The 27,124-nt window shown below is 45.9% G+C and overlaps 1 protein-coding gene across 1 annotated transcript in view; it reads right to left on the bottom strand.

The window, feature by feature from the left end:
- Nucleotides 1-27,124, bottom strand: part of dvl3b (dishevelled segment polarity protein 3b) — a 125,748-nt gene that overhangs the window by 22,641 nt on the left and 75,983 nt on the right. The window contains exons 5-10 of the mRNA XM_072572124.1: nucleotides 14,965-15,100; nucleotides 8,683-8,776; nucleotides 7,538-7,607; nucleotides 4,194-4,333; nucleotides 3,036-3,112; nucleotides 2,135-2,202 (exon numbers count right to left, since the gene is read on the bottom strand). Coding sequence (XP_072428225.1) covers nucleotides 2,135-2,202; nucleotides 3,036-3,112; nucleotides 4,194-4,333; nucleotides 7,538-7,607; nucleotides 8,683-8,776; nucleotides 14,965-15,100 — 585 coding nt within the window. The remainder of the gene's footprint in view (nucleotides 1-2,134; nucleotides 2,203-3,035; nucleotides 3,113-4,193; nucleotides 4,334-7,537; nucleotides 7,608-8,682; nucleotides 8,777-14,964; nucleotides 15,101-27,124) is intronic.

Below are 27,124 nucleotides of genomic sequence, written 5' to 3' on the forward strand. Positions count from 1 at the left end.
CTGGAGTACTGTGTACAGTTCTGGTCTCCAAATTTGAGGAAAGACATTCTGGCTATTGAGGGAGTGCAGCGTAGGTTCACGAGGTCAATTCCTGGAATGGCAGGATTGCCTTACACGGAAAGACTGAAGCGACTGGGCTTGTATACCCTTGAGTTTAGAAGACTGAGAGGGGATCTGATTGAAACGTATAGGCTTATGAAAGGATTGGACACTCTGGCAGGAGGGAACATATTTCCGTTGATGGGGGAGTGCCGAACCAGAGGACACAACTTAAAAATACGGGGTAGACCATTTAGGACAGAGATGAGGAGAAACTACTTCACACAGAGAGTGGTGGCTGTGTGGAATGCTCTGCCCCAGAGGGCAGTGGAGGCCCAGTCTCTGGATTCTTTTAAGAAAGAATTGGATAGAGCTCTTAAAGATAGTGGAGTCAAGGGGTATGGAGATAAGGCTGGAACAGGATACTAATTAGGAATGATCAGCCATGATCATATTGAATGGCGGTGCAGGCTCGAAGGGCAGAATGGCCTACTCCAGCATCTATTGTCTATTGTCTATTGTCTATTGAACAACAAATTGCAGACATGCGAAATATTCAAGGGAGTGTCAGGTTACACACTGTGACTAGTCTTTATTCTCCTGTTATACAGTGGAACCTTAATTATTCACAAGCCACATTATTCATCATGTACAATTTCAATAATAAGCAAGGATTTTCAGGGGCTTAGTTAGCATCAAGACAATGCAATAGTAATGGTTGCAGTGTAGATGGTCAATCATCTCAGTGCCAGGACATCTTGACAGGAGATCAAAAGGGTAGTGCTTTGAGATGCTTCAGCTGCTTCATCAATGACCTTCCCTCCATTACAAGGTCAATAGTGAGGATGTTTACTGATGATTGTATTTGTATCATTTTTAATGCCTCACATCACGAAGGGGTAACAATAAGGGGTCTACCATTTAAGATGGAGATGAGGACATTATTTTTCTTTCTTTGGAATACTCTTGATCAGAGGCCAGTGCAGGCTGGATATAGAGTCCCTATAGTGTGGAAGCAGGCCATTTGGCACATCCAGTCCACACTGACTCTCCAAAGAACAGTGTACCCAGACTCACCCCTCTACCCTATCCCCGTAACCCTGCATTTCCGATGGCTCACTGAATATCATTGAATATATTGAAGGCTGGGTTTTTTAACAAATTTTTGTTCTGCTAGAGAGTTAAGGATCATAGGAGGGCCACTGGAAAGTGGAGTTCAGGGCACAATTATATCAGCCATGATATGAGCAGCATGGTGGCTCTGCGGGATCTGGGTTCGATTCCACCGTTAGGCGACTGTCTGTGTGGAGTTTGCACATTTCCATGTCTGCACTGATTTCTTCTGGGAGCTCCAGTTTCCTCCCACAGTTCAAAGATGTGCATGTTAGGTATCCAGGGATGTGCAGCCTTGATGTGTTAGCCATGGGAAATGTAGGGTTTAGTGGGATGCTTTTTGGAAGGTTGGTATGGACTTGATGGGCCAAATGGCTTCTTTTCACACAGTCAGGATTCTATGAGCTCATTGAATGGCAGACCAATCTTGGGCATGGAGCAATTTCTAGCAATGATTCATTTATGGGAATTAGGGGGTCATTGACTAGGCTAGCATTTATTGCTCATTCTGAATTGTCCAGAGGATAGTCAACCATAGTGCAGTCACTTGTAGACCAGACCAGGTTAGGATGGCAGATTTCCTTTCCTAAAGGTTATTAATGAACCAGATGAATTCTTTTCATGTGATCCACATTTAGCCAGCTTTTATTCCAGATTTGTATTGAATCCAAATTTGACCATCTACCATTGTGGGGATTCGAATACCTTTCACAAGAACATTAATTTGCAATCCTCGGCTATAAATCCAGACATTAGCACTATGTCAACACCTCCCATGGGAACCACCCTTACTCCTATTTCTTACTGTTTTACAATCACCTGTTACCATAGGACACCAGGATTTATATTGGAATGCTGTTGACAAGTGTTGTCCAAAGGCATGACATTTTTAATACACTGATGGAGACTCATTTTCCCACAAGCTTTTTTCTCGCTTTTTCATCTTATTCAAGCCCATCACAAGACAGTAGGAGCTACTTACTTCTGGGGAGCGTGAAACAGGCGCGAGGTGTTGGGTCCCAGCATTTGGCAACAGTCAGCGTGATGGGTCTTAAGAAAAGAACAGCCACATGTTAGGACTTCCACAAAACAGGAACTAAAACCCTGCTCAAGATTCCAGCAACTGAAAGGTTAAGTGAAATTTCAGGATTTCAGCATCTGTTCCTCTTTGAACAGCCTGACGGGTGCTGCCAGACTGAGCTCAATCATGAATAAAAGGACCTTAGAGAAACAGATGAGTTGCATCCACTTTCTGCCACGTTGCATTCGACATATTGAACACATTTCCCTGCTTTAAGTTTCAGTGAACATTTTAAAAGAATACTTATTTATTTCCCATGGGTTTGCACACAGAGATTTAAGACCAAATTGTTTCTCCTTTAGCCTGCTGTTATATTACCCCAAAACCGCATTAAAACGCAAAGAAATGAAAGGACTGCATTTATGTAGCACCACTCATAGCTTCAGGACATTCCCAAGTCCTTCTGAAATGTAATTACTGTTGTTAAGTGGGAAAATTGGCAGATAAATAGTACAGAACAACTCCCACAGACTGCTTGATGATAACGATCAGAGACTTGGTTTTTAGTGAGGTTGGTTGAGGTGTAGATGCTAACTACAACATTAGGGACTATAATGCTTTTGTGTGCATTCACCTTCGAATGCAGGCAGGGTCTTAGGATAATTTTCTCATCTGAAAGACAACACCTTTGACAATACAGCACTCCCTCAGCCCTGCCCAGGATTTCACCCATGATTGTGCGCGCAAGCCTCTGGGCCTTGAATCCACAACCTTCTAACTCAGAGACAACTGTGTGACCCACTGAGATAAGGCTGGCACCTCAACAAAGTCTGCAACCCACACCATGGAATTTCCCTCTTACCCTGGCTTGTGAACGATCTCTCTCAGAACTCGCACTGCGTCGTCATTGCTCATGTTCTCAAAGTTGATGTCATTAACCTGAGATGAAGGAAAAGCTGCAATTACTCAACATCAGAATATTAGCTGCCTCAGCAAGGGGAGCACTATCAACGTGAACCCAGCATTCACTTATCAGTTTCTTGGCAGGACCGGTTAGGCGTTGCGGAGATGCAGCAACTCTGACTAATTCCCTTTGCCTATTCTCTGCTCACTTGGTTATCCTTCTTTCTGGTAAAGAGCCATAAGACAAACAGAGAAATGACATCACTGTCAGGGCAAATGCAAAATTGTGTGTAGGTGCAATAAGGGCACCCGGATGAGATGTGAACCCAGGTAGTGTGAAGCAAATAATAAAACTACCACATTTTGTATAAGCTTAGAATCTCACTTTGCAGTGCAGTGCAGTGCTTTGCAACCAATGATGAAGTGAGGTCATAACATAAGAATGAAGCAGCCAATCTGCACACAGTGAGTTCCCATAAACTGCAAGGAGCTGATTAGCTGACAATCTTCACATTGGTTGATTTGTACTCAAAACTATCGCTCATTTATGCTTGTGCGTATGCCTCCCATGCATTTTTCCCACACGACTTCATTCTATTGTGTCACCTTTTGTGACAGATCATGGAGTGATGTCAGAATGAGAATTAGAATCCCTACAACGTGGAAACAGGCCCTTTGGCCCAACAAGTCCACATCAACCCTTGGAAGAGTAACCTTCCCAGACCCATTTCCCCATTCACTATTTACCCCTGATTAATGCACCTAACCTACACATCCCTGAACACTATGGGCAATTTAGCATGGCCAATTCACCTAACCTGCACATCATTGGACCGTGGGAGGAGACCGGAGCACCCGGAGGAAACCCATGCAGACACGGGGAGAATGTGCAAACTCCACACACAGTTGCCCAAGACTGGAATCAAATCTAGTATTGTGAGGCAGCAGTGCTAACCACTGAGCCACCATGCCACCCCATGTGACCTGATTTCCAGCACCTTCCTCCCAAGAATATTGTCTCTGATTTCAGAGTTAATGTTTCACACTCAGCCGCCCCTCCCCCCACCTCTCCCCCAGCTGGGTGATGAATTGTGTGAGCTCCGACCCGAGGACCCACCTGCAGCAACATGTCTCCAGGCTCGATTCTGCCGTCCGCTGCCACAGCCCCTCCCTTCATGATGGACCCAATGTAAATCCCTCCATCGCCTCTCTCGTTACTTTGCCCCACGATGCTGATTCCCAGGAAATTGTACTTCTCTAAAGGGAAGCATGTGGATGTCAAAGTTAGCACTTACAGTACAGAAACATTCACAGAATCATAGAGTCCCTACCATGCAGAAAGAGGCCACTCAGCCCATCGGATCTACACAGACCCTCTGAAGAACATCCCACCCAGACACAGGCCCTCACCCTGGCCTCATAACCCTCCCTTTACCATGGCTAATTCACCAAGCCTGCACATCTTTGGACACTATGGGCAATTTAGTATGGCCAATCCACTTAGCCTGCACAGCTGTGGGAGGAACCCAGAGGAAACCCACACAGACACAGGGAGAATATGCAAATATTGACTGCAAATGGTCCTTGTTGGTATGTATTTTCGTCACCTCACCAGCCTCCTCCCACATTATTTCATCTTACCCTCTCAGCATATCCTTTGATCCCCCTCTTTCTGTTGAATTCTTTTACCTTCTCCTGAATGCATTATAGTCTCAGCCACTCCCCGTGGAATCAATTCCACATTCTCTCCATCCTCTGCATTAAAACAATGTTTCACCTTAAGTCGCTGTTGAATGAATTAGCAATTATCTTATGCTTACGGCCCCTCGTTTTGGTCAGAAACATTTTCCCTGCACTTACCCTGTCAACCACTTTCATAATTTTGGAGACTTCTATTTTGTCATCCCTCAGCTGTATGGAAAAGAGCCCAGTTGTTCAATTTTTTTTGTTGGATAACGCTTCTCATTTTCTGGCATCACCATAGCAAATTGATATCAAATCTACTCCAACGCCTCTATTTATATGTGTGGTCTAAACAATTTTCTATACCAACATAATAGAACAATCTCTACTTTATAATTCCCTCTCTTTAGAAAGAATTTCTACTGCTGTGCTTGTTTATTTTAAGCTCTCAGTACTCTAGTATTATTTGTAATGATTTATGTGACTCTTACCTCAAATGGCACTGTTTCCCCCATTTTTGTTATTACCTTTGACCAAAATGCGTCGCCTCACACTTATTAGAGTCATAGAGATGTACAGCACAGAGAGAGAGCCTGTGATGCAACTCAACAGTGCCAACCAGGTATCCTCAATTTCTAGTCCCAAACCCTTCATATTCATTCACCCATCCAGATGCCTGTTAAATGTTGTAATTGTACCAGCCCTTCCTCTGGCAGCTCATTCCACACACGCACTACTCTCTGTGTAAAAAGTTGCCCCTTTCGCTCCCTTTGAAATCTTTCTCCTCTCACCCTAAACCTATGCCCTCTGGTTTTGGACTCCCCCACCCCAGGAAAAAGACCATGTCTATTGACCCTATCCATGCCCCTCATGACTTTATAGGCCTCTATAGGGTCACCGCTCAGCCTCCAACCCTCCAGGGAAAACAGTCCCAGCCTATTCAAACTCGCCCTATAGCTCAAACCCTCCAACCCGGCAACATCCCTGCAAGTGAAGCTCATTTGTCAATGTAACTCCCATCCTGAAAGTTTATTAATATCTTCCCATATTTTTGTCATTGTTCTCCTCAATACTAACCAGTTACTGTTAACAGAAATTTTAAAATTGTTTTTATCAACTCCTAAGACCAATTTTTCAAAATGTAAGCAGGCAACACAGATCCTTGTGGAATATTACTCCTTACCCTTTGCCAGTTTACACTGCTGCTCTTAACACAGACACTTTGCTCTCTTGTTTTGTCAACAGCTTGCTATCCATCCTACTAGCTGACCCTTAACACCATGCATTCTGACTTTAGCCATGAATCTAGCCAGTGATAACTTATCAAAGGCCTTTTGAAAATCCAAATACATTTGGTCCACTGCATTAACCTTTCCTGGCATTGCCTCAAAGGACTTAATCACTTTGTTCAAACATAACCTTCCCTTTTGGAATTTGGGCTGACTCATATTTGTTGCATTTTTTTGTTGCTCAATGTTTACTTTAACCACAGTTTTTTGTAAGGATTTCACTGTCTTTCCCAACACCGACATGAAGTAAGGTGATCTACAGATCCAAGCAAGAGAAACAGAAATTGCTAGGGAAACTCAGCAGGTCTGGAAGCATCTGTGGAGAGAAAACAGCATTAATGTTTCGGATCCAGTGACCCTCCTTCAGAAGTGCACTGTTACACCGTAAGTATTACACAGCAGTTATGAAGAGTGCTGCCAGACCTACTGAGTTTCTCCAGCAATTTCTGCTTTTGTTTGCTTCAAATGTCTAGCATCTGCTGCAACTGTACAAAACGGTGGTGCAGCCACTCTTGGAATATTGTGTACAGTTCTGGTCCCCATATTTCGGAATGGATGTAGAAGCATTGGAAAAGGTGCAGAGGAGATTTACCAGGATATTGCCTGGTCTGGAGGGAAGGTCTTATGAGGAAAGGCTGAGAGACTTGGGTCTGTTCTCATTGGAAAGAAGAAGGCTAAAAGGGGATTTGATAGAGACATATAAGAAGATCAGAGGATTAGATAGGCTAGACAGTGAAAGTCTTTTTCCTAGGATGATGATGTCAGCTTGTACGAGGGGGCATAACTCCAAATTGAGGGGTGATAGATTTAAGACAGATTTCAGAGGCAGGTTCTTTACGCAGAGAGTGGTTAAGGGCGTGGAATGCCCACCCTGCTAATGTAGTCAACCCAGCCACATTAGGGAGATTTAAACAATCCTTGGATAAGCACATGGATGATTTTGGGATAGGGTAGGGGGACGAGCTGAGAATAGTTCTCAGGTTGGCGCGACATTGAGGGCTGAAGGGCCTGTTCTGTGCTGAATTGTTCTATGTTTGATTTTAGAGGAAACAAAAAAGAATTATTTTTACACTGAACTGTTATGAGCCAAAATGAGCTGTTTGATTAGGTGGTGGGAGCAAAGTTAACAGTAACATTCATAAGGAAATTACATATATAGGAGAAAAGGATAAACCATGCAAGGTAATGGTGTAAGAAGTGTGGAACTAATTGGATAACCTATCCATAGAATTAGCATGACGTGATGAACAGATTGCCTCATACTGCATTAAATGATTCTAGATGCATTAAATGATTCTGGATGGCAAGTGTAGGCTTTAAAATTCAATCCTTGCAAGGCTCCATCATTGTAACACATGCTGTAAAACTTTGCCCACACATTGCCCAGCATTTAACTTTCTAGTAGGATTAGTTTTGTCAAACAGCTTATCTGCTCCCACCACACCCACCTTTCCGTTTGCCCCTTCCTGCTGAAGAAGTGTGCACTCACCCATGTTTAAAGTGACGGTGATAATGTTGAGAGACATAGTGGAATCTGTGATACTACTAAACGAGGAGGACTGAAAAAGAAAGCAGAGACATAACTCAACAAATCCATCAGTTTCCAGTAATTGGTTCAGAGCAGGAAAACTGGTATGAACCCCTCACCAGAATTTCTGTGAGGAACTGGTCCACTGAATAAGGTTTCCTGGATGAGTTGCCTGCACATGGACAGTGTACACAACAGTTCAGAGCAGTTCTTCTCTTCATGCCAGCTCACTTCCCACCTCCCCACCCTCCACATTCAGTGGGTGCCAGACAGTCTCAAGACTTCACCGTGGTGTAGACCTTTGCCCAGTCAGAATGAGCTTTGAGTAAAGCAATCCTGCAGTCGAACCAGATCCCCTGTCTTCATCCAATGTCCCCAGTAATAGGCTCAAACAGGTCATAAACAGACGACTGCAAATGCATACCCAGCTTACAATGTATTTAACCCCTGTCCTGTCCATGTCCTGGGAGTATTGATGGGGGACAGTGCCAACGGAGCATTACTTTCAGTTTGAAAGAGTGACAGGAACTTTACCCAGTATTTAATCCCATGTTATACCTGTTCTGGGAGTGTTTGATGGGGACTGAGTTGAGGGAACTATACTTTCCATTTACTTCTCGTTTATAAGGCAGCCTTACTCTGTACCTAACCAGTACTGTCCCTGCCCTGAGAGTGTTGGATGGGGATGGTGTCAATGGAAGTTGACTTTCAGTTTAAAAAGAGAGAGCTTTATTCTGAATAAGCCCCATGCTGTACCTGTCCAGGGAGCATTAGATTGGGACAGTGTTAAGGGAGCTTTGCTCTGTACCTAACCTCATTCTGTACCTATGTAGGAGCATTTGATGGTGACAGATTTGAGGGAGCTTTGCTATGTGTCTAATCTCCTGCTGTACCTGTCCTGGAGCATTTGATGGGGACAGTAATGAGGGAGACTTATTTTGTATCAATGCCAGGAGGGCTGACTGGTGACATTGGGTGCCTGACAATGTAAAGTCTTTGACTCCACCTGTATTAATGTTCTACACTTCAATGTGTACATAAATAGTGGACTTGAGACACCAGTTTTTGAGGAGTTTGTTACACTAAGAGACAAGAAATCCACCCACCCTCTCAATCCGGGGAATCCGCTGTTTCCGTCGCCGTCGCTTGTGTCGTCTCATGAGTTTGGATGAGTTGCTTTGTTCTGTGGAGCTGCTGAACCTGTAATGGGAGTGAGTCACAGAAAGACTGAGACAGATTCGGGGCTCAAGCACAATTCTTCATCTTCAGACTAGATTTGTGTTTATCTTTAGTGAGAAACTGATTCCGGCTGGAGATACCACTTCCTGAATGCAGGAACCTCTCTGATCATCTCCCCTTGCAGCCAAAATAAGCAGACAGTGGGTGACAGGCCAATCCCATACCTATTCTTGATCAGTTTTGCACACACAAAGTAATAAAATGTTGGTTCTTCTACCAAGGGGCAAAAGTGAGGAATTAATTCTATTGTTCAAAGATTTGGTCAACCTCCATCTACAATTATTGCTTTCAGCTCTGACCAATGCACCTCAAAGAAAGGATGGCTACAACACAGATTTAGCAGGAAGATACCAGGGCTAAAAGAAAATAATGATGTTGCATAGAGGTTTCTGATCTGGAGCAGGAACCCCAGGCTCACTATGAGTAGTGAGCTTACCTCGAGTGGCTTTCCTGCTGTCTCGATTGGGGCTGGTCTGGATCAAAGTAAGGATTTTCTGAGAGAATGTGTTATAAGGCACATGTAGTTTACCAAAGCTATCATTTCAAGCTGCTACAACCTTTCAACATTTACCTACAGTTCTGCTTCAAGTATCTTAATAAGAATGATGTTGCATTTATATAGTGCCAGTTCTAACCTCAGGATGTACAAGTTAGTTTTTTAAGCGATGCAAAAGAGGAAACATGGAAGCTAATAAGTTCCCACAAATTACAATGAGATAAGGTGCAGATTAACCTTGTTTCATATATAAACACTGGCCCAGGATACCTGCGATAATCCCGCCAACTGTGATATGGGATCTTTCGCAGCCACTTGAGGGGACAGATGGGAACTTGATTGAATGGCTCATCGAAAGTATAGCTTCTGCAGTCCCTCAATTTGGCACCGGAGGTGTCAGTCCAGATTTTGAGTTCAAGCCTCTGGAGTGAGACTTCAACTTTGTAACTCAATGAAAAGATTATCATGGTTACTATCTTAGCAGAGGCATCAACTAACCTGGCACAGATTGCAGTCCAAAATTGAGGTCTAAGGGATAGAATTATGGGAAGGTGGGGGAATCTGAGTGGATCCCAAGTGTTATCTAGTCACACAAATGGGTTGAATTTAGAGACTGACTAGCTATGATCATGCAGAAAGGATGTATATATTGGTGAGATACTGGAAGTGTATATAGGTTATGGAACTGTACTCCCACAAGAGCTCAGGAATTGAGCAGAAAAGAAAATTGAAGGCAAAAAATTACCCTGCAAAAAATAGGAATAATGCTGGCACAGCAGAATTAGAGGTAAAAACAATGACTTCAGATGCTGGAAACCAGATTCTGGATTAGTGGTGCTGGAAGAGCACAGCAGTTCAGGCAGCATCCAAGTAGCTTCAAAATCACACAGAGGTTGTTTTGGAAGGTGTAATAAACCACATGCAACACCAGAGGGCAGAAGACATCACAGACACTATCAAAAGTGCTCAACAAAACGTATAAGGTCTGTACAGATTAAAGGAGAAAGTGAGGACTGCAGATGCTGGAGATCAGAGCTGAAAATGTGTCACTGGAAAAGCGCAGCAGGTCAGGCAGCATCCAAGGAGCAGGAGAATCGACGTTTCGGGCATGAGCCCTTCTTCAGGAATGAGGAAAGTGTGCCAAGCAGGCCAAGATAAAAGTTAGGGAGGAGGGACTTGGGGGAGGGGCGTTGGAAATGCGATAGGTGGAAGGAGGTTAAGGTGAGGGTGTTAGGCCGGAGTGGGTGGGGAGCCGAAGAGGTCAGGAAGAAGATTGCAGGTTAGAAAGGTGGTGCTGAGTTCAAGGGTTGGGACTGAGACAAGGTGGAGGGAGGGGAAATGAGGAAACTGGAGAAATCGGAGTTTATCCCTTGTGGTTGGAGGGTTCCTAGGCGGAAGATGAAGCGCTCTTCCTCCAGCCGTCGAGTTGCCATGGTCTGGCGATGGAGGAGTCCAAGGACCTGCATGTCCTTGGTGGAGTGGGAGGGGGAGTTGAAGTGTTGAGCCACGGGGTGGTTGGGTTGGTTGGTCCGGGTGCCCCAGAAGTGTTCTCTGAAACGTTCCGCAAGTAGGCGGCCTGTCTCCCCAATGTACAGGAGGCCACATCGGGTGCAGCAGATGCAGTAAATGATGTGTGTGGAGGTGCAGGTGAATTTGTGGTGGATATGGAAGGATCCCTTGGGGCCTTGGAGGGAAGTAAGGGGGGAGGTGTGGGCGCAAGTTTTGCAATTCTTGTGGTTGCAAGGGAAGGTGCCGGGGAGTGGGGTTGGGTTGGTGGGGGGTGTGAACCTGATGAGGGAGTCACGGAGGGAGTGGTCTTTTCGGAACGCTGGTAGGAGAGGGAAGGGAAATATATCCCTGGTGGTGGGGTCTGTTTGGAGGTGGCAGAAATGACGGCGGATGATACGCTGGACATGGAGGTTGGTGGGGTGGTAGGTGAGGACCAGTGGGGTTCTGTCCTGGTGGCGATTGGAGGGGTGGAGCTCAAGGGCGGAGGAGCGGGAAGTGGAGGAGATGCGGTGGAGAGCATCGTCGATCACATCCGGGGGGGAAATTGCCGTCTTTGAAGAAGGAGGCCATCTGGGTTGTACGGTATTGGAACTGGTCCTCCTGGGAGCAGATGCGGCGGAGACGAAGGAATTGGGAATATGGGATGGTGTTTTTACAGGGGGCAGGGTGGGAGGAGGTGTATTCTAGGGTAGCTGTGGGAGTCGGTCGGTTTATAGTAAATGTCCGTGTTGATTTAGTCACCTGAGATAGAAATGGAGATGTCTAGGAAGGGGAGGGAGGAGTCTGAGACGGTCCAGGTGAATTTGTGGTCGGGGTGGAAAGTGGTGGTAAAGTGGATGAACTGTTCAACCTCCTACGAGGCAGCGCCGATACAGTCATCGATGTAGCGGAGGAAAAGGTGGGGGGTGGTGCAGTGTAGCTGCGGAAGATGGACTGTTCCACATATCCGACGAAGAGGCAGGCATAGATGGGGCCCAGGCGGGTGCCCATGGCTACTACTTTGGTTTGGAGGAAGGGGGACGATTGGAAAGAGAAGATGTTCAGAGTGAGGACCAGTTCAGTCAGTCGAAGGAGTGGGTCAGTGGAAGGGTACTGGTTGGTACGACGGGAAGGGAAGAAGCGGAGGGCTTTGAGTCCTTCGTGATGGGGGATGGAGGTGTACAGGGACTGGATGTCCATGGTGAAGATAAGGCGTTGGGGACCGAGGAAGTGAAAATCATGGAGAAGGTGGAGGGCGTGGGTGGTGTCCCGAACATAGGTGGGGAGTTCTTGGACTAAAGGGGGACAGGACCGTGTCGAGGTATGCAGAGATGAGTTCGGTGGGGCAGGAGCAGGCTGAGACAATGGGTCGGCCGGGGCAGTCAGGTTTGTGGATTTTGGGCAGGAGGTAGAAACGGGCGGTACGGGGTTGTGGGACTATGAGGTTGGAGGCGGTAGATGGGAGATCCCCTGAGGTGTTGAGGTTATGGATGGTCTGGGAGATGATGGTTTGGTGGTGGGAGGTGGGGTTATGGTCAAGGGGGCAGTAGGAGGAGGTGTCCGCGAGCTGGCGTTTAGCCTCAGCGGTGTAAAGGTCGTTGCACCTCCCTTGTCTGCCGGTTTGATAGTGGGGTTGGAACGGAGGGAGTGGAGGGCTGTTCAGATTAAATAATGTATTTTGAAGACGTTCCATTCCAGAATGAGAACTTGCATTTACATTGCACCTTTCAGGTTGTAAAACATTCACAGGTGCTGCACAGGAACATAAACCAGCAGCAACTGATAATAAGGACTACTCGGACAATGGTCAAACAGGTGAGTTTTAAGCAGCATTTCACAGGCAATGAGAGGGGTTGATGGGGAAAGAATTCTCGAGCTTGAGAGCACGGCCAACATTGGTGGAGTAATTAAACTCCGAGCTACTCAAGGAGCCAGAGCAAGAAGAGCACAGGTGTCTCGGAGGGCAGTGGGGCTACGGGGAAGAGTGGGTAGGGGGGTTCGCAGCTCAAGGGCTGGACATTCCACCATCCCACATACTCAGACCATTCAGCCCCTCGAGTCTACACTGCCATTCAATGGGATCATGCCTAACACTACTCGCAGCCACTTTGTCCTTTCTCTATAGCTCTGACCACAAATCTATCGCACCCTTAAACACACACCAGACTCTGCCCATACAGCTCGCTGGGGCAAGGAGCTCCAAAGACTCTTCACCCTCAGAGAGATGAGACTCCTCCTCATCCCAATCTTAATTGGACGCCCCTTCATTAAGGGCAAATGAACTCAAGCTCAAGTGGCCTCAAAATTGCCCTGCCCACATCATCACTCAGTTGGTGTGAATAGCCAGTGTGTTCTTTAAAACAAATTTTTTGAAAGCGTGGGCAGAAAGGGCTGAGTAATAATGTTAGAGAGTACCCTTCGCACATTGGAGGGAACCATGCCCACACCCCACCCTGAGAGATAGTGCTGCCCCTTTGCTTCTTCTCCGCAAGGAAATTGAAACTGAGCGACTTCACCTCCCTCAGCCTGTTTCCAACCCCTCACTGCCGTGCCCCTTACGTATCTGGATCAGAGTTCATTGAGGCCTTCATTCTTAGCCTGTGTGCACACTGGGCAGCACCCATAAGGCAGCTCTAGACCGTCAGAAACTGGTCGTGCCAAGACGTGCCCCATCGAGGGGTGGGTCTTCCTTCCACTGGGGGATCAAGAGTCACTCTGCACCAATTGAGTCCTCACCCAGTACATTATGGCTGTAGGGCAGGCTGTTCAGAATCAGCTGCCCATTCATCCCTTGCCTGACACTCCACCCCCAGCCCCTTATCATCTGCCAGGGGAGTGGTGCAACACGGAGTGATTTAACAACAAGTTAAATTCAAGTTAATTTAAAATCAAGTTGCTGACTGGGAACCAGTGTAGGTCAGCGTGGGCCAGTGACACAGGGGAACAGGATTGAGGACACAGGAGAACAGGACTGAGTGCATGGTGAGGCACAATTCCTCAGAGTTTTGACTGACCTCAAGTTTGCTGAGGAAAATACGTGGGGAAACCAGTCAGGAATGAATTGCAACATTTGGATTTAGAGGTAGCGAATGCATGATCAGGGTTTCAGCACCAGATCAGCCAAGACTCAGCAATGTCAGAGAGGTGGAAATTGGTGATGGTAGTGATGGTGCAGCTATGGGCTCAGGAGCTCATGTTAGATGTCGAAAAGGACACAGATTGGGAATAGTGTGTTTCACCTGCATGATTGTAACAAGGTTAGCTGGGTGGAGCTCATAGAATATGAGTTCCTAGATTGGGGCTGTTAACCTGGTTCAAATCAGGGAACCCTTGCTGAAAGATATAAACAGAAATGCCAGAAATTCTGCTCATTCAGAGCTGGCTCTGCGCCAAGGACTCTCCATGTGTAAACAAAGGGTGACTTGATGATGGGATACCAGCCTCTGGGGAGTTATTTCATCACCCCTGGATAGTTGCCAAGGAAAGTGGCAAGGAAGTTTATGTAGAAATATGGAAACTGGAGAAGTAGGCCATTCAGCCCTTTGAGCCTGCTCCACCATTCATTATTATCATGGCTGACCATCTATCTGACTCAATAGCCTGTTCCTGCTTTCCCCAGATCTTTTGATCCCTCTAGTTCCAAGTTCTAAATTGGTTGGTTTGTAGGGGACTGAAAACATTGGCTGCAGTTTTCCCAAGATATTCTTTCCTATGTTCTTTTTTTATCAAAAAGAATCACTTGTCAGAGAAATGGACAATATCTGCAGTGGGTCTGACTACTGTATGCTCTCTATCCAATCTTTGTCAGGTTCTCTCCCATAAAGGAGTCAACTCTGACTGATGTATGGTTCCAGTCACCTTCCCTCCCGCAGAGATACTGTCTTTCAGATGAGATGTTAACGAAGGTGCTGTCTGCGCTCACATAAAAACCCATCTGGCTCCCATCACCAGTTCCACTCTTACCACTGTTTCGACCTCCCACCATCACCTCTGTCCCAAATTGACCCAGTTCCTGAAAGCTATGTCAGAGGCTATTTAAATAAGTCCCAAACTATCGGCCCAGCAACTCACTCCTCCACCTTATCCTGCATGTACCCATGGTCCCATTGCCCTGCTGACAGTTCTCCACAAATGCAGCAGCCTTTTCACTGAAAGGCTCTCGTACCTGCTGGTGGAATCATCTTCGTCTGAGTCGAAAAAGCTGGTGGTTTCAAGCTCGCTGCTCATCAGGGTGGAAGAGCTCTCGTAGCTGCCAACCTCATGCCGCCTCTCCAGCTTCGTGTGGCCATTGACTCGGGGAACTGTGGGCACAAGGCTGAATGTCAGAAGTTAAATCTCACAGCAGCACAATAGAGACAACAAACTGTGGCACCATTGATCAGTCAGATGTAAGGCCAGGTACTCAGACATTAAGATGCCAAGAAATTCTCCTCAACCTGGCAACATCACCCTCTGTCTCTCTCCTTTTCGACTGGCACAACAAAACTGATGGCACAGATTCCTCACAAAGTTACATACAATGTGGAGGGATGATGTAGATCTTGAGTTGAGAGTAAGTTCCTATGCTGGACTAGACTTGATTCAAAACTGGGCGAAAGTGAGGACTGCAGATACTGGAGATCAGAGTCAAGATGAGAGTGGTGCTGGAAAAGCACAGCAGGTCAGGCAGCATCTGAGGAGCAGGAAAAGTAACGGTTCAGGTAGGAACCCTTCGGGCAGGATGAAGTCCTCCTGCCCGAAACGTCGATTTTCCTGCTCCTCGGATGCTGCCCAACCTGCTGTGCTTTTCCAGCACCACTCTCATCTTGACTCAAAACCCACTGCACTGTGGGTAACCTTTAATGGTTAATTCTAAAAATGCCTGACAATTCACTCATGTGATGAAGTTTTATAATAGATTAATATTATTATTCAGGAGTTTATGACTAAAGTCGATGCAGATGGGTTTTTGATTTTGAATTCTATGAAGGTAACCTTTCCAAGGGTCAGAATTTACTTCAGCATTGGGTCAAAAGAGCCTTTCCAAGAAGTGCAAAAGCTGGAGGTCATAGGTTGAAGGTGAGAGGAGAAATATTTAAAAGGGACCTAAGGGGCAACTTTTTCACGCTGAGGATGGAGCAGGTATTGAATGAGCTGCCAGAGGAATTGGTGAAGGCTGGTACAATTGCAACATTTAAAGGGCATCTAGATAGTATATGAATAGGAAGAGTTACTGGGTTATGGGCCAAATGCTGGCAAATGGGATGAGATTAATTTAGGATATCTAGTCAGCATGGACAAGTTGGTTTGTTTCCAAGCTGTCCAACTTATGACTCTAAATCATGTTGACTTCAGTTAAATGACATTTTACATTCAGTCAAGGGATGTGGGCAAAATTGGCCAAGCCAGTATTTACTGCCTATCCCAAGCTGCCTTGAGAAGGTGGTAGTGAGCTGCCTTCTTGAACTTCTGTAGTCCATGTGCTGACGGTAGACCCACAATGCCATTCAGCTGGAATCCCAGGGCTTTAACCCAGCAAAGCAATTCCAGGATTTTGACAATGAAGGAACAGCAATATATTTCCAATTCAGGATGGCGTAGAGGGGAACTTGCAGGTGCTGCTGTTCCCATGTATAGAAACTACCTGGTGAGATAACTGTTTAAATGTTTACTCAGCTAAGATTTATGACCTAGAGACAGACATATGGTAAACCAGAGGCCAGAAACAGGTTCAGTTCAGGGTAAAAAAAGACTGATACCAGATGATACACTGGTTTAGTAATTCAAAGTTGTCAATGTATCTGAAAGAAGCCCTGCTTTTTTCTTCAAATTCAGAAAAGTGTCAGTGCATTAGCCTGCGCCTCTGTGTCTCCAGAGAGACAGTACAGCAGAGAATCACATCTGGTGAATGTGCAAAAATTCACAGAAAGGAAATGTTTGCAACCTTGGCAGTTTCATAAGAAATTAAAAATAGGAGAGTTACCTCACTGGAACTGATTGCAAAACATACTGTTGGGAAAACGAGCTGAATATTTCTTTTTGCTGTTTTTGATAAGATCTTTCAAACTGTCTTCCATGTAGAGTTTTGTTTTTACCTTTCCTTTTGTTTAGCATGCCTGTATTATTTTGTTAAAAGTACATTGACAGCCTCGTGAGACTACTTGCAGTGACAGACAGCACAGTAACCAAATTGTAAAAAATAACTGTGCTCTATTGTGGTTCCACTCGGAGATCTGACTTGTTCAATATTAGCATGAACTGGGATTGTAATTCCCAGCGACAGGAAATTAGCAATGGGCAATAAGTTGAATGAATAAAAACAAATTGCATTGCTGTTTTTGGGAGCTTACCATACTCAGACTGGCTACCACGAATTGTGTACAACAATGGTGACCATGCTTCAAATGTTTGTCAATGGCAGGGAAAAAAAAACTTTTGGGGTATCATAAGGTCTTAACCATCGCTATAAAGATGCAACTTTTGTCTGCTTCATCCTCAATTCAGATAAGCTCATTTTTGCAGCCTCATTCCTGGCATGTACTATGGTGCAAGCTGTTACAACAAAACAATACTAAGTGAAGTGGTGCATTGCCTAACTACCATTTTTTGGAAAATAGGTTAAACTATGGTCATGAGGACAGCAGATGCAGGAGATCAGAGTCATAAAGTGTGGCGCTGGAAAAGCACAGCAGGTCAGGCAGCATCCGAGGAGCAGTAGAATCGATATTTCGGGCATAAGCCCTTTATCAGAATGTTCCTGAAGGGCTGAGGCCTGAAACATTGACTGTCCTGCTCCTTGGATGCTGCCTCACCTGCTGTGCTTTTCCAGCGTCACACTTTTTGACTCTAAACTATGGTCATATCTGCCTATAAAGGGGTTCTGTTACAAAAGTGGCAACACTAGAAAAGCTGCACTCAGACATCCTGAAATCAAGAAAGACACGATATAAATGTAAGCTTTTATTCTTTTAAAAAAGAATTTACAAGAGAATTAATTCTGCTGTAAAAGCCACTTGCTGTCCAATTCCAATTTAGCTTCACACTGCCCGAGTATATAATCAGAGAAATGAAAACAAAAATTCATTGTTTGATGTGTTTGGATGGAATATAGTGCCAGAATGGGTAAAGACAGCAGATTTCCTTCAAGGACATCTGCGAACCAGATGGGTTTTTACAACTGTCCATGGTGGTTTCACGGTCACCATTACTGAGACAAGTCTTACATTTCAGATTTATTCACAGAATTTAAACTCCACCAGCTGCTGTAGAGGGATTTGAACTTGTGTCTCAGTGCTTTAGCCTGGGCTTCTGGCGTACTAACCCAGTGGCATTACCACCACATTGCCATCTCCTCTGCAACATTCCTTCTAGACTGTCCAGTTGCACGGAGGGTCCATACTTGCTAACTGGCGAGCTGATGTCTTTCCCAGAATGATCTTCCTGTTTTGGAAGTCATTGTCGTGTGTGATTTGGGAGGTTGGTGCAAAAGAAAGAAAAATAAGAGGGAAAGTTGACTCCCACCCTCCAAACCCAAAACCTGAACATAATACTCACACAATCAAAGTCATGGAAAAAGAGTTTGTTTTTCACTTATTGCTGCTTGTGGGATCGTGCTCTGAACATAATGCCCCACAAAATGTGCCTGCATTATCATCTGCTTGGTGTCTGTGCCACCCAAATTACGGGTTGTCAACAAAAAGATTCCGAAACTGCCAATACTCAGTGGCTTTAGCAGCAGCTGCTGTGAGGAGAGCTGGCACACGGTACTGGGTGTGAGTTTTAGGATGTGGTGGGACCAGCAGTTGGAGAAACGTGGAATTGTCTCAGAGGTACCTGCACTGACAAGGTGGATTCTGAACACAAGTGATGGATTGTCAGATTCCAAATGGAATGTGTCAAACACGGAGACAGTTGGTGAATAAAGATGTGTCATTGTGAAAGTCACTGGGAAGACATTGATGAAGGATGTAATGGGGACTCAGAGCATTCTGTTGTCAGGACCTTCTAAGTAGTCTTCATATTTTCAGCTTTTATTTCAGATCTCTGGCATCCCTCATGCTTGGCTTTTCATTCAGGCTGTAACTATAAGATGTTCTCTGGCTGTCTGCTGGTCTCTGCTTCCGATTTTGTCACGCATCACTGGAGCTTGGGTTCTAGCAGCTCAGGAGAAAGTGAGGACTGCAGATGCTGGAGATCAGAGCTGAAAATGTGTTGCTGGAAAAGCACAGCAGGTCAGGCAGCATCCAAGGAGCAGGAGAATCGACGTTTCGGGCATGAGCCCTTCTTCAGGAATGAGGGAAGTGAGCCAAGCGGGCTAAGATAAAAGGTAGGGAGGAGGGACTTGGGGGAGGGGTGTTGGAAATGCGATAGGTGGAAGGAGGTTAAGGTGAGGGTGATAGGCCAGAGAGGGTGTGGGGGCGGAGAGGTCAGGAAGAAGATTGCAGGTTAGGAAGGTGGTGCTGAGTTCGAGGGTTGGGACTGAGACAAGGTGGGGGAGGGGACATGAGGAAACTGGAGAAATCTGAGTTCATCCCTTGTGGTTGGAGGGTTCCTAGGCAGGAGATGAAGCGCTCTTTCTCCAGCCGTCGTGTTGCTATGGTCTGGTGATGGAGGAGTCCAAGGACCTGCATGTCCTTGGTGGAGTGGGAGGGGGAGTTGAAGTGTTGAGCCACGGGGTGGTTGGGTTGGTTGGTCCGGGTGTCCCAGAGGTGTTCTCTGAAACGTTCCACAAGTAGGCGGCCTGTCTCCCCAATATAGAGGAGGCCACATCAGGTGCAGCGGATGCAGTAAATGATGTGTGTGGAGGTGCAGGTGAATTTGTGGTGGATATGGAAGGATCCCTTGGAGGCTTGGAGGGAAGTAAGGGGGGAGGTGTGGGCACAAGTTTTGCATTTCTTGCGGTTGCAGGGGAAGGTGCCGGTAGTGGACGTTGGGCTGGTGGGGGGTGTGGACCTGACGAGGGAGTCACAGAGGGAGTGGTCTTTTCGGAACGCTGACAGGGGAGGGAAGGGAAATATATCCCTGGTGGTGGGGTCCGTTTGGAGGTGGCGGAAATGACGAAGGATGATACGATGTATATGGAGGTTGGTGGGTGGTAGGTGAGGACCAGTGGGGTTCTGTCCTGGTGGCGGTTGGAGGGGCGGGGCTCAAGGGTGGAGGTCCGAAAAGACCACTCCCTCCGTGACTCCCTCGTCAGGTGCACACCCCCCACCAACCTAACTTCCACTACCGGCACCTTCCCCTACAACCACAAGAAATGCAAAACTTGCGCCCACACCTCCCCCCTCACTTCCCTCCAAGGCCCCAAGGGATCCTTCCATATCCACCACAAATTCACCTGCACCTCCATACACATTATTTACTGCATCCGCTGCACCCGATGTGGCCTCCTCTACATTGGGGAGACAGGCCGCCTACTTGCGGAACGTTTCAGAGAACACCTCTGGGACACCCGGACCAATCAACCCAACCACCCTGTGACTCAACACTTCAACTCCCCCTCCCACTCCACAAAGGACATGCAGGTCCTTGGACTCCTCCATTGCCAGACCATAGCAACACGACGGCTGGAGAAGAGTGCCTCATCTTCCGCCTAGGAACCCTCCAACCACAAGGGATGAACTCAGATTTCTCCAGTTTCCTCATGTCCCCTCCCCCCACCTTGTCTCAGTCCCAACCCTCGAACTCAGCACCACCTTCCTAACCTGCAATCTTCTTCCTGACCTCTCCGCCCCCACACCCTCTCTGGCCTATCACCCTCACCTTAACCTCCTTCCACCTCGCGCATTTCCAATGCCCCTCCCCCAGGTCCCTCCTCCCTACCTTTTATCTCAGCCCGCTTGGCACACGTTCCTCATCCCTGAAGAAGGGCTCATGCCCGAAACGTCGATTCTCCTGATCCTTCGATGCTGCCTGACCTGCTGCGCTTTTCTATCAGCTCAGTCCACACTGTTAGGAAAATTACAGCGTGACATGCTGGAACCTTCTGTGGTTTGACTGACCAGGAAACTCTCCCAAGCTTGCTGCGTGCAGTCAGATAGAAGCAAGAGATTTACAAGTTGATGATCATCTTGTGCTGTCGCAAATGTCCCTTCCACAGCCGAAAAGTCTTGATATGTGATTCAGACCCAAACCTCTCACTCAGAGGTAAGGACATTAACACTGCGCCAGAAGTTCCACCAGATAGTTCCGAATAAATTCAACAAGGAACTCAGGAGGAAACTCTTCACACAGTATGGTTCGAATATGTTACCACAAGTAGTTTGACAGAATAGTATTGATGCTTTTAAGGGGAAACAAGATAAGTGCATGTGGGAGGAAGGAATATAAGGTTATTATGTAATATGGAAGGAAAGTATACGAAACACAAACATAGAAAAGATCAGTTGGGTCAAATGGCCTGTTTCTATGTTGTGAAATTCTGTATGAAGATAAAAGTCTTTTGTGCCTCTTTAATATTTTTATTTCTCCCAGTACTTTTCCCTGTATATTCTTTGGAACAGTCAGACGATAAATTAGTTTTGGCTGGCATGTAGGGGCACAGCTTCTGACGAACTTTAATTAGACCATTTTTAATTTTAAAGATCTGTCAACACTTCTTAACTCGCTGACAAGGAAGGGAAGCCAATGCTCCCACAGAGCTCACCTTCAGCACTGTCCTCCATTTCGGAACTCTCAATTTCTCTGTCGTCACTACAACCCCTCCACAGGCTTTTGATGCCAATTAACCCAGCGGTTGGTTTTTGTGTGAAAGGAGGGGAGGGGATGTGGGAGCAAGGAAGAGAGAGTCTCTCTGCATCACTGATCAATGGTGAGTCTAGTTTAACAGACAGTTTAACAACTTAGAACAAATAGGGGGTGAACAGACAGGGACACTTGTACCTACCCGATCCACCCCTACTTCAGTGACATGCATTTATCGGGAACCTACCCCTCACTGCACCTCAACACTTCATGCATGCATCCCTTTGTTTGCCAAAGAGAACAAGTGTGTGTTTGAGTGAATATTCATTGTCTGTGTATGTATGTATTCGCACACAAGTCGCACACACACTAGTTTGTGTACAGACGCGTGTGTGAGAAGAATTGTGTGCCTGTTAGTGTTTGTGTCTGCAATAGTCGGTTTCTGTGTGTTGATGTGTAGTGTCTGCCTGTGTGTGTGAACCTACATCTGTGAGACTGTTTATCTGTCATTGCATGTATGTTGACCCGTTCCTGTGAGACAGTTGATGTGTGAATGTGTGAGAGAAACAGACAGATCGAGTGTGAGCATTAAGAGTGAGTGTGTGTGGGAGAGTGAGAGAGTTGGAGAGTGTGTGAGAGAGACAGAGCATGAATGTTTGAATGAGAGACACAGAGAGAGTGTGTGTGAAAGTAAGTGACTGTGTGTGTGTGTGTGTCAGAGACAGAGAGAGAGAGAGAGACTGTGAGAGTGTTTGAATGAGAGAGCGGTTGTGAGTGACAGAGAATGAGTGTGAGAGAGACAGAGAGAAAGTGTGTGAGTGAGTGAGAGGATAAGTATGTGTGTGTGTGTGTGAGAGAGAGAGAGAGAGAGAGAGAGAGACAGACAGACAGACACAGTGTGAGTGTGTGACAGAGTGTGTGAGAGAGAGAGGGAGGGTGAGAGGGAGAGAGAACGAGAGAGAGTGGGTATGTGTGAGTGAGAGTGCATGTCTATCTGTATGTGCATAAAGAATTTCTTGTGAAGAAGTGAATGGCCCTGAACAACCTGTGATTTTATGACTGTGCCCTGTTTTACTGGACTCCACCAGCAGAAATAGTTTTTCTCTCTCTCTCACATCAACTGCATTAATTATTTTCAACAGCTTGATCAAAACTCCCTCAGTTTTCAACACTCAGAGGAAAAACCAAGTCTCCGCAACCTGTCCTCATAATTTAACCCTTTTAATATTCCAGATTGTTTGTAAATTATTTCAGTTTTTAAAAAATGACAAATTCCCTCAGCAAGACAGGAGGAGAGCAAACAGCCAGCGATCAGGCACACACAAAATAAAGCTCAATTTCCCCAGCACAAACCAACCATACAGACACACATACAACTGATGATCCATTACTTTCTCCTTCATTTTGAACCTGGCTTTAGATCCTATTGAGAACAATGGAACCGGAGGGATTTTTCCTGTATAAGCCCCAGAGAAATTTAACATGGGTCACCCTCAACCAACTCAGTGGACATTGTCAGTCATAGTGCAGACACAAGTCAGCAATCCCACTTCGAGATAGTGTATAGTCCAGATAGCTTGATGAACAATGTAACCCACTGTGCGGGAAGCTACCAAACAAACGGGACTCCTTGTGAATCTCCATCACTTTAAAAATATTCACTGACCACTCCTCCATCATTCTTTCTCCATCTTCTGAGAGAGAGAAATAAAAAATAGGAGCCCCTTATTTTTAAATCGTATGCCCTTGTTCTAACTGCTCCCACAAAGAGAATCATCCTTCAGTAGTCATCCGGTCTAGTCTGCACAGAATTGTACATGTCACAACAAGAGTACCACTTCTTCTAAACTCAAATGGGTACAGGATCAGCACGTCCAGCATTCTCTGTTGGAGTAAAGACTTGGTGTGCTATTCCCTATGCAGCTCGGTAACCTCCTCGGAATTAAGTGCATCACTTTCGAACATTGTCTGTTTTTCACTTTCCCCAGCTAGCTGAAACAAAAGCTCTCATCTTTTCTGTCACTGACTTCACCTTTGGAAATAGGAAACAGGAGGGTGGTGATGAACTCCATGGTTTTAGGATCCTGGGGGTGAACAGGTCGTGACTGTCCACACAATAACTGTCCGATAGATCCACGGCAGAAGTTATCCTTTCAATCTTGAGACAAAATTAAAGTCCAGGCCGACCTGAAACACCCTGTGACAGAACAGGGGGAGTGCTGCACTGTAAGATAAGACATGAAACTGAATGTGTGTGTCTCCTCATAGCTGGCCGCTAGGATCTTGTGATAAAGAGCAACAACGTACTCCTCCAAGTTTTACATAAAATCGAATAAAAACCAAAAGACCTGCAGATGTTGTAAATTAGAAACAGAAACAGAAATTGCTGGAAAAGCTCAACAGGTCTGGCAGTATCTGTGAAGAGAAATCAGAGTTAACACTTCAGGTCCAGTGACCCTTCCTCCAGGTGAAAGTGGGGATGCTGGAGATCAGAGTCGAGAGTGTGGTGCTGGAAAAGCACGGCAGGTCAGGCAGCATCCGAGGAGCAGGAGGATTGACGTTTCAGGCATAAGCCCAAATAAACATTCTTGATGAAGGGCTTATGCCTGAAATGTCGATTCTCCTGCTTCTCGGATGTTGCCTGACCTGCTGTGCTTTTCCAGCACCACACTCTCGATGACATTCATTGCTCCAGCCTACTCTGCCTTTCAGCAAGATCATGGCTGATTGGTTTATGGCCTCAACTCCACATCCATTCCTACCATGGACAATACTTATCCCTCAACTGATATCACAGAGTCGTAGAGTTGTACAGCTCAGAAACAGACCCTTCAGTCTGACTCATCCATGCTAATGAAGGTTCCCCATCTAACCTAATCCCACCTACCAGCACATGGCCCATATCCTCCAAACCTTTCCTATTCATGTACCTATCCAAATGTCATTTCAATATTGTAACTGTACCGGCATCTACCACTTCATTCAACACAAGAACAACTCTCTGTTAAAAAAAATAGGTTGTCCTTTGGGTCCTTTTTAAATCTTTCTTCTCTTACCTAAAAGCTCTGCTGTCTAGTTTTGAACTCCCATGATTTGGGAAAAAGACATTGCTATTCATGTTATCTATGTTTCTCATGATTCTATAAACCTCGATTCTGTAAACCTCAATTTCTTATTCTCCAGTGAAAAAGGTCCCAGGCTATCCAGCATCTCCTTATAACTCAAAGCTCCAATCCCATTAATATTCTTGGAAATCTTTTCTGCAACCTCACCAATTTAATAATGTCTTTCTTATAGAGGGGTGACCAGAATTGTATACAGTATTCCAAAAGTGGCCTCAGCAATGTCCTCTACAGCTGCAACATGATGTCTCAACCTCTATACTCAGTGGTCTAACCAGTGAAGGCAAGCGTGCTAAACACTTTCTCCGCCATTCTGACTATCTGTGATTCAACTTTCAAGGAATTAAGTACATGAACACCTAGGTCTATCTGTTCGACTACACTCCTCAGGGCCCGACCATTAACTGTGTAAATCCTATTAGTGGATGTGCAGGTAAAACTTTGATGGATGTGGAAGGCTCCCACAGCTACCTGGATTACACCTCTTCCCACCCTACCTCTTGTAAAAATGCCATCCCGTATTCCCAATTCCTCCGCCTCCGCCGAATCTGCTCCCAGGAGGACCAGTTCCACCACAGAACACACCAGATGGCCTCCTTCTTTAGAGACCGCAATTTCGCTTCCCACGTGGTTAAAGATGCCCTCCAACGCACCTCGTCCACATCCCACACCTCCGCCCTCAGACCCTATCCCACCAACCGTAACAAGGACAGAACGCCCCTGGTGCTCACCTTCCACCCTACCAACCTTCGCATAAATCAAATCATCCGCCGACATTTCTGCCACCTCCAAAAAGACCCTACCACCAGGGATATATTTCCCTCCCCACCCCTTTCCCCCTTCCGCAAAGACCGTTCCATCCGTGACTACCTGGTCAGATCCACGCCCCCCCTACAACCCACCCTCCCATCCTGGCACCTTCCCCTGCCACCGCAGGAACTGCAAAACCTGCACCCACACCTCCTCCCTCACCTCCATTCAAGGCCCTAAGGGAGCCTTCCACATCCATCAAAGTTTTACCTGCACATCCACCAATATCATTTATTGCATCCATTGCTCCCGATGCAGTCTCCTCTACATTGGGGAGACTGGACGCCTCCTAGCAGAGCGCTTTAGGGAACATCTATGGGACACCCCCACCAATCAACCACCTGCCCTGTGGCCCAACATTTCAACTCCCCCTTCCCACTCTGCCGCTCCCTCACCACCAGACACCTGGATGAAGAACGCCTCATCTTCTGCCTCGGAACACTTCAACCCCAGAGCATCAATGTGGACTTCAACAGTTTCCTCATTTCCCCTTCCCCCACCTCACCCTAGTTCCAAACGTCCAGCTCAGCACTGTCCCCATGACTTGTCCTACCTGCCTATCTTCTTTTCCACCTGTCCACTCCACCCTCCTCCCTGACCTGTCACCTTCATCCCCTCCCCCACTTGCCTATTGTACTCCATGCTACTTTCTCCCCACCTCCACCCTCCTCTCGCTTATCTCTCTCTACAGGCTCTCTGCCTGTATTCCTGATGAAGGGCTTTCACCCGAAACGTCGATTTTGCTGCTCCTTGGATGCTGCCTGAACTGCTGTGCTCTTCCAGCACCACTAATCCAGAATCTGGTTTCCAGCATCTGCAGTCATTGTTTTTACCCTGTGTAAATCCTGCCTTTTTCAACTTACCAAAATGCAACACCTCGCATTTATCTAAATTCAACTCCATCTGTCACTGCTCAACCCACTGGCCAAACCGATCAAGATCCCTCTGTAATCTTAGATAACCTTCTTCGTTGTCCATTATAGCAACAATATTGGTGTCATCTACAACCTTACTAACCACGTTTCTTACATTGTCATCCAAATCATTTATATAAATGACCAACAGCAGTCAGATTATCTGGTCACCTCCACATTGCTAATTGAGAGAGCTTGCTGCACAGTATTTAGCAGCTAATTTTCCTAAATTGCGATTGTAAACTGACGTGAAAAGTACTTCTGACGAACAGTCCATCAGACTTAAAACATTAACTCTGCTTTCTTCCCACAGATCCTGCCAGACCTGGTGAGCTTTGCCAGTAATTTTTGTTTTTAAAAAGCACTTCACTGATTATAAAACTTGGGAACACCATGAGTGATTAACAATCACGAAACACAAGTTATTCCTTTTAACTTCCAAGGCTTGGGGTCTAAGTGGTAACCAGCTTTTCTCGGGTTCATTTTGCTTCCCATAACCTGATGAAGCAAGTTCCAGATAAAAATCAATGGAGAGTTAAAAGTTGAGTGATGTTATTTATTTTCAGTTTCAGGAATGAAATTACTGCCCAATAATAGGTGCACATTCATTAGATCAAGAACCAAGGTTCACATGTACCAAAAGTACAATCAGCTGGACAAATCAAGGAGGAGATGACAGGTTGGATCATCAATCTTTCATTTTCTCCTTGATTTAGTTAAAGGGAGCACATACAGCCCCATTCTTACTGCTTAATGACAGTTTAAACATTGAGAATTTAATCAGTCCGACAAAATTTTCCACGCTCAGTTTGCACTG

The sequence above is a fragment of the Chiloscyllium punctatum genome, chromosome 6 (assembly GCF_047496795.1).
Source record: "Chiloscyllium punctatum isolate Juve2018m chromosome 6, sChiPun1.3, whole genome shotgun sequence".
Classification (NCBI taxonomy): Eukaryota; Metazoa; Chordata; class Chondrichthyes; order Orectolobiformes; family Hemiscylliidae; genus Chiloscyllium; species Chiloscyllium punctatum.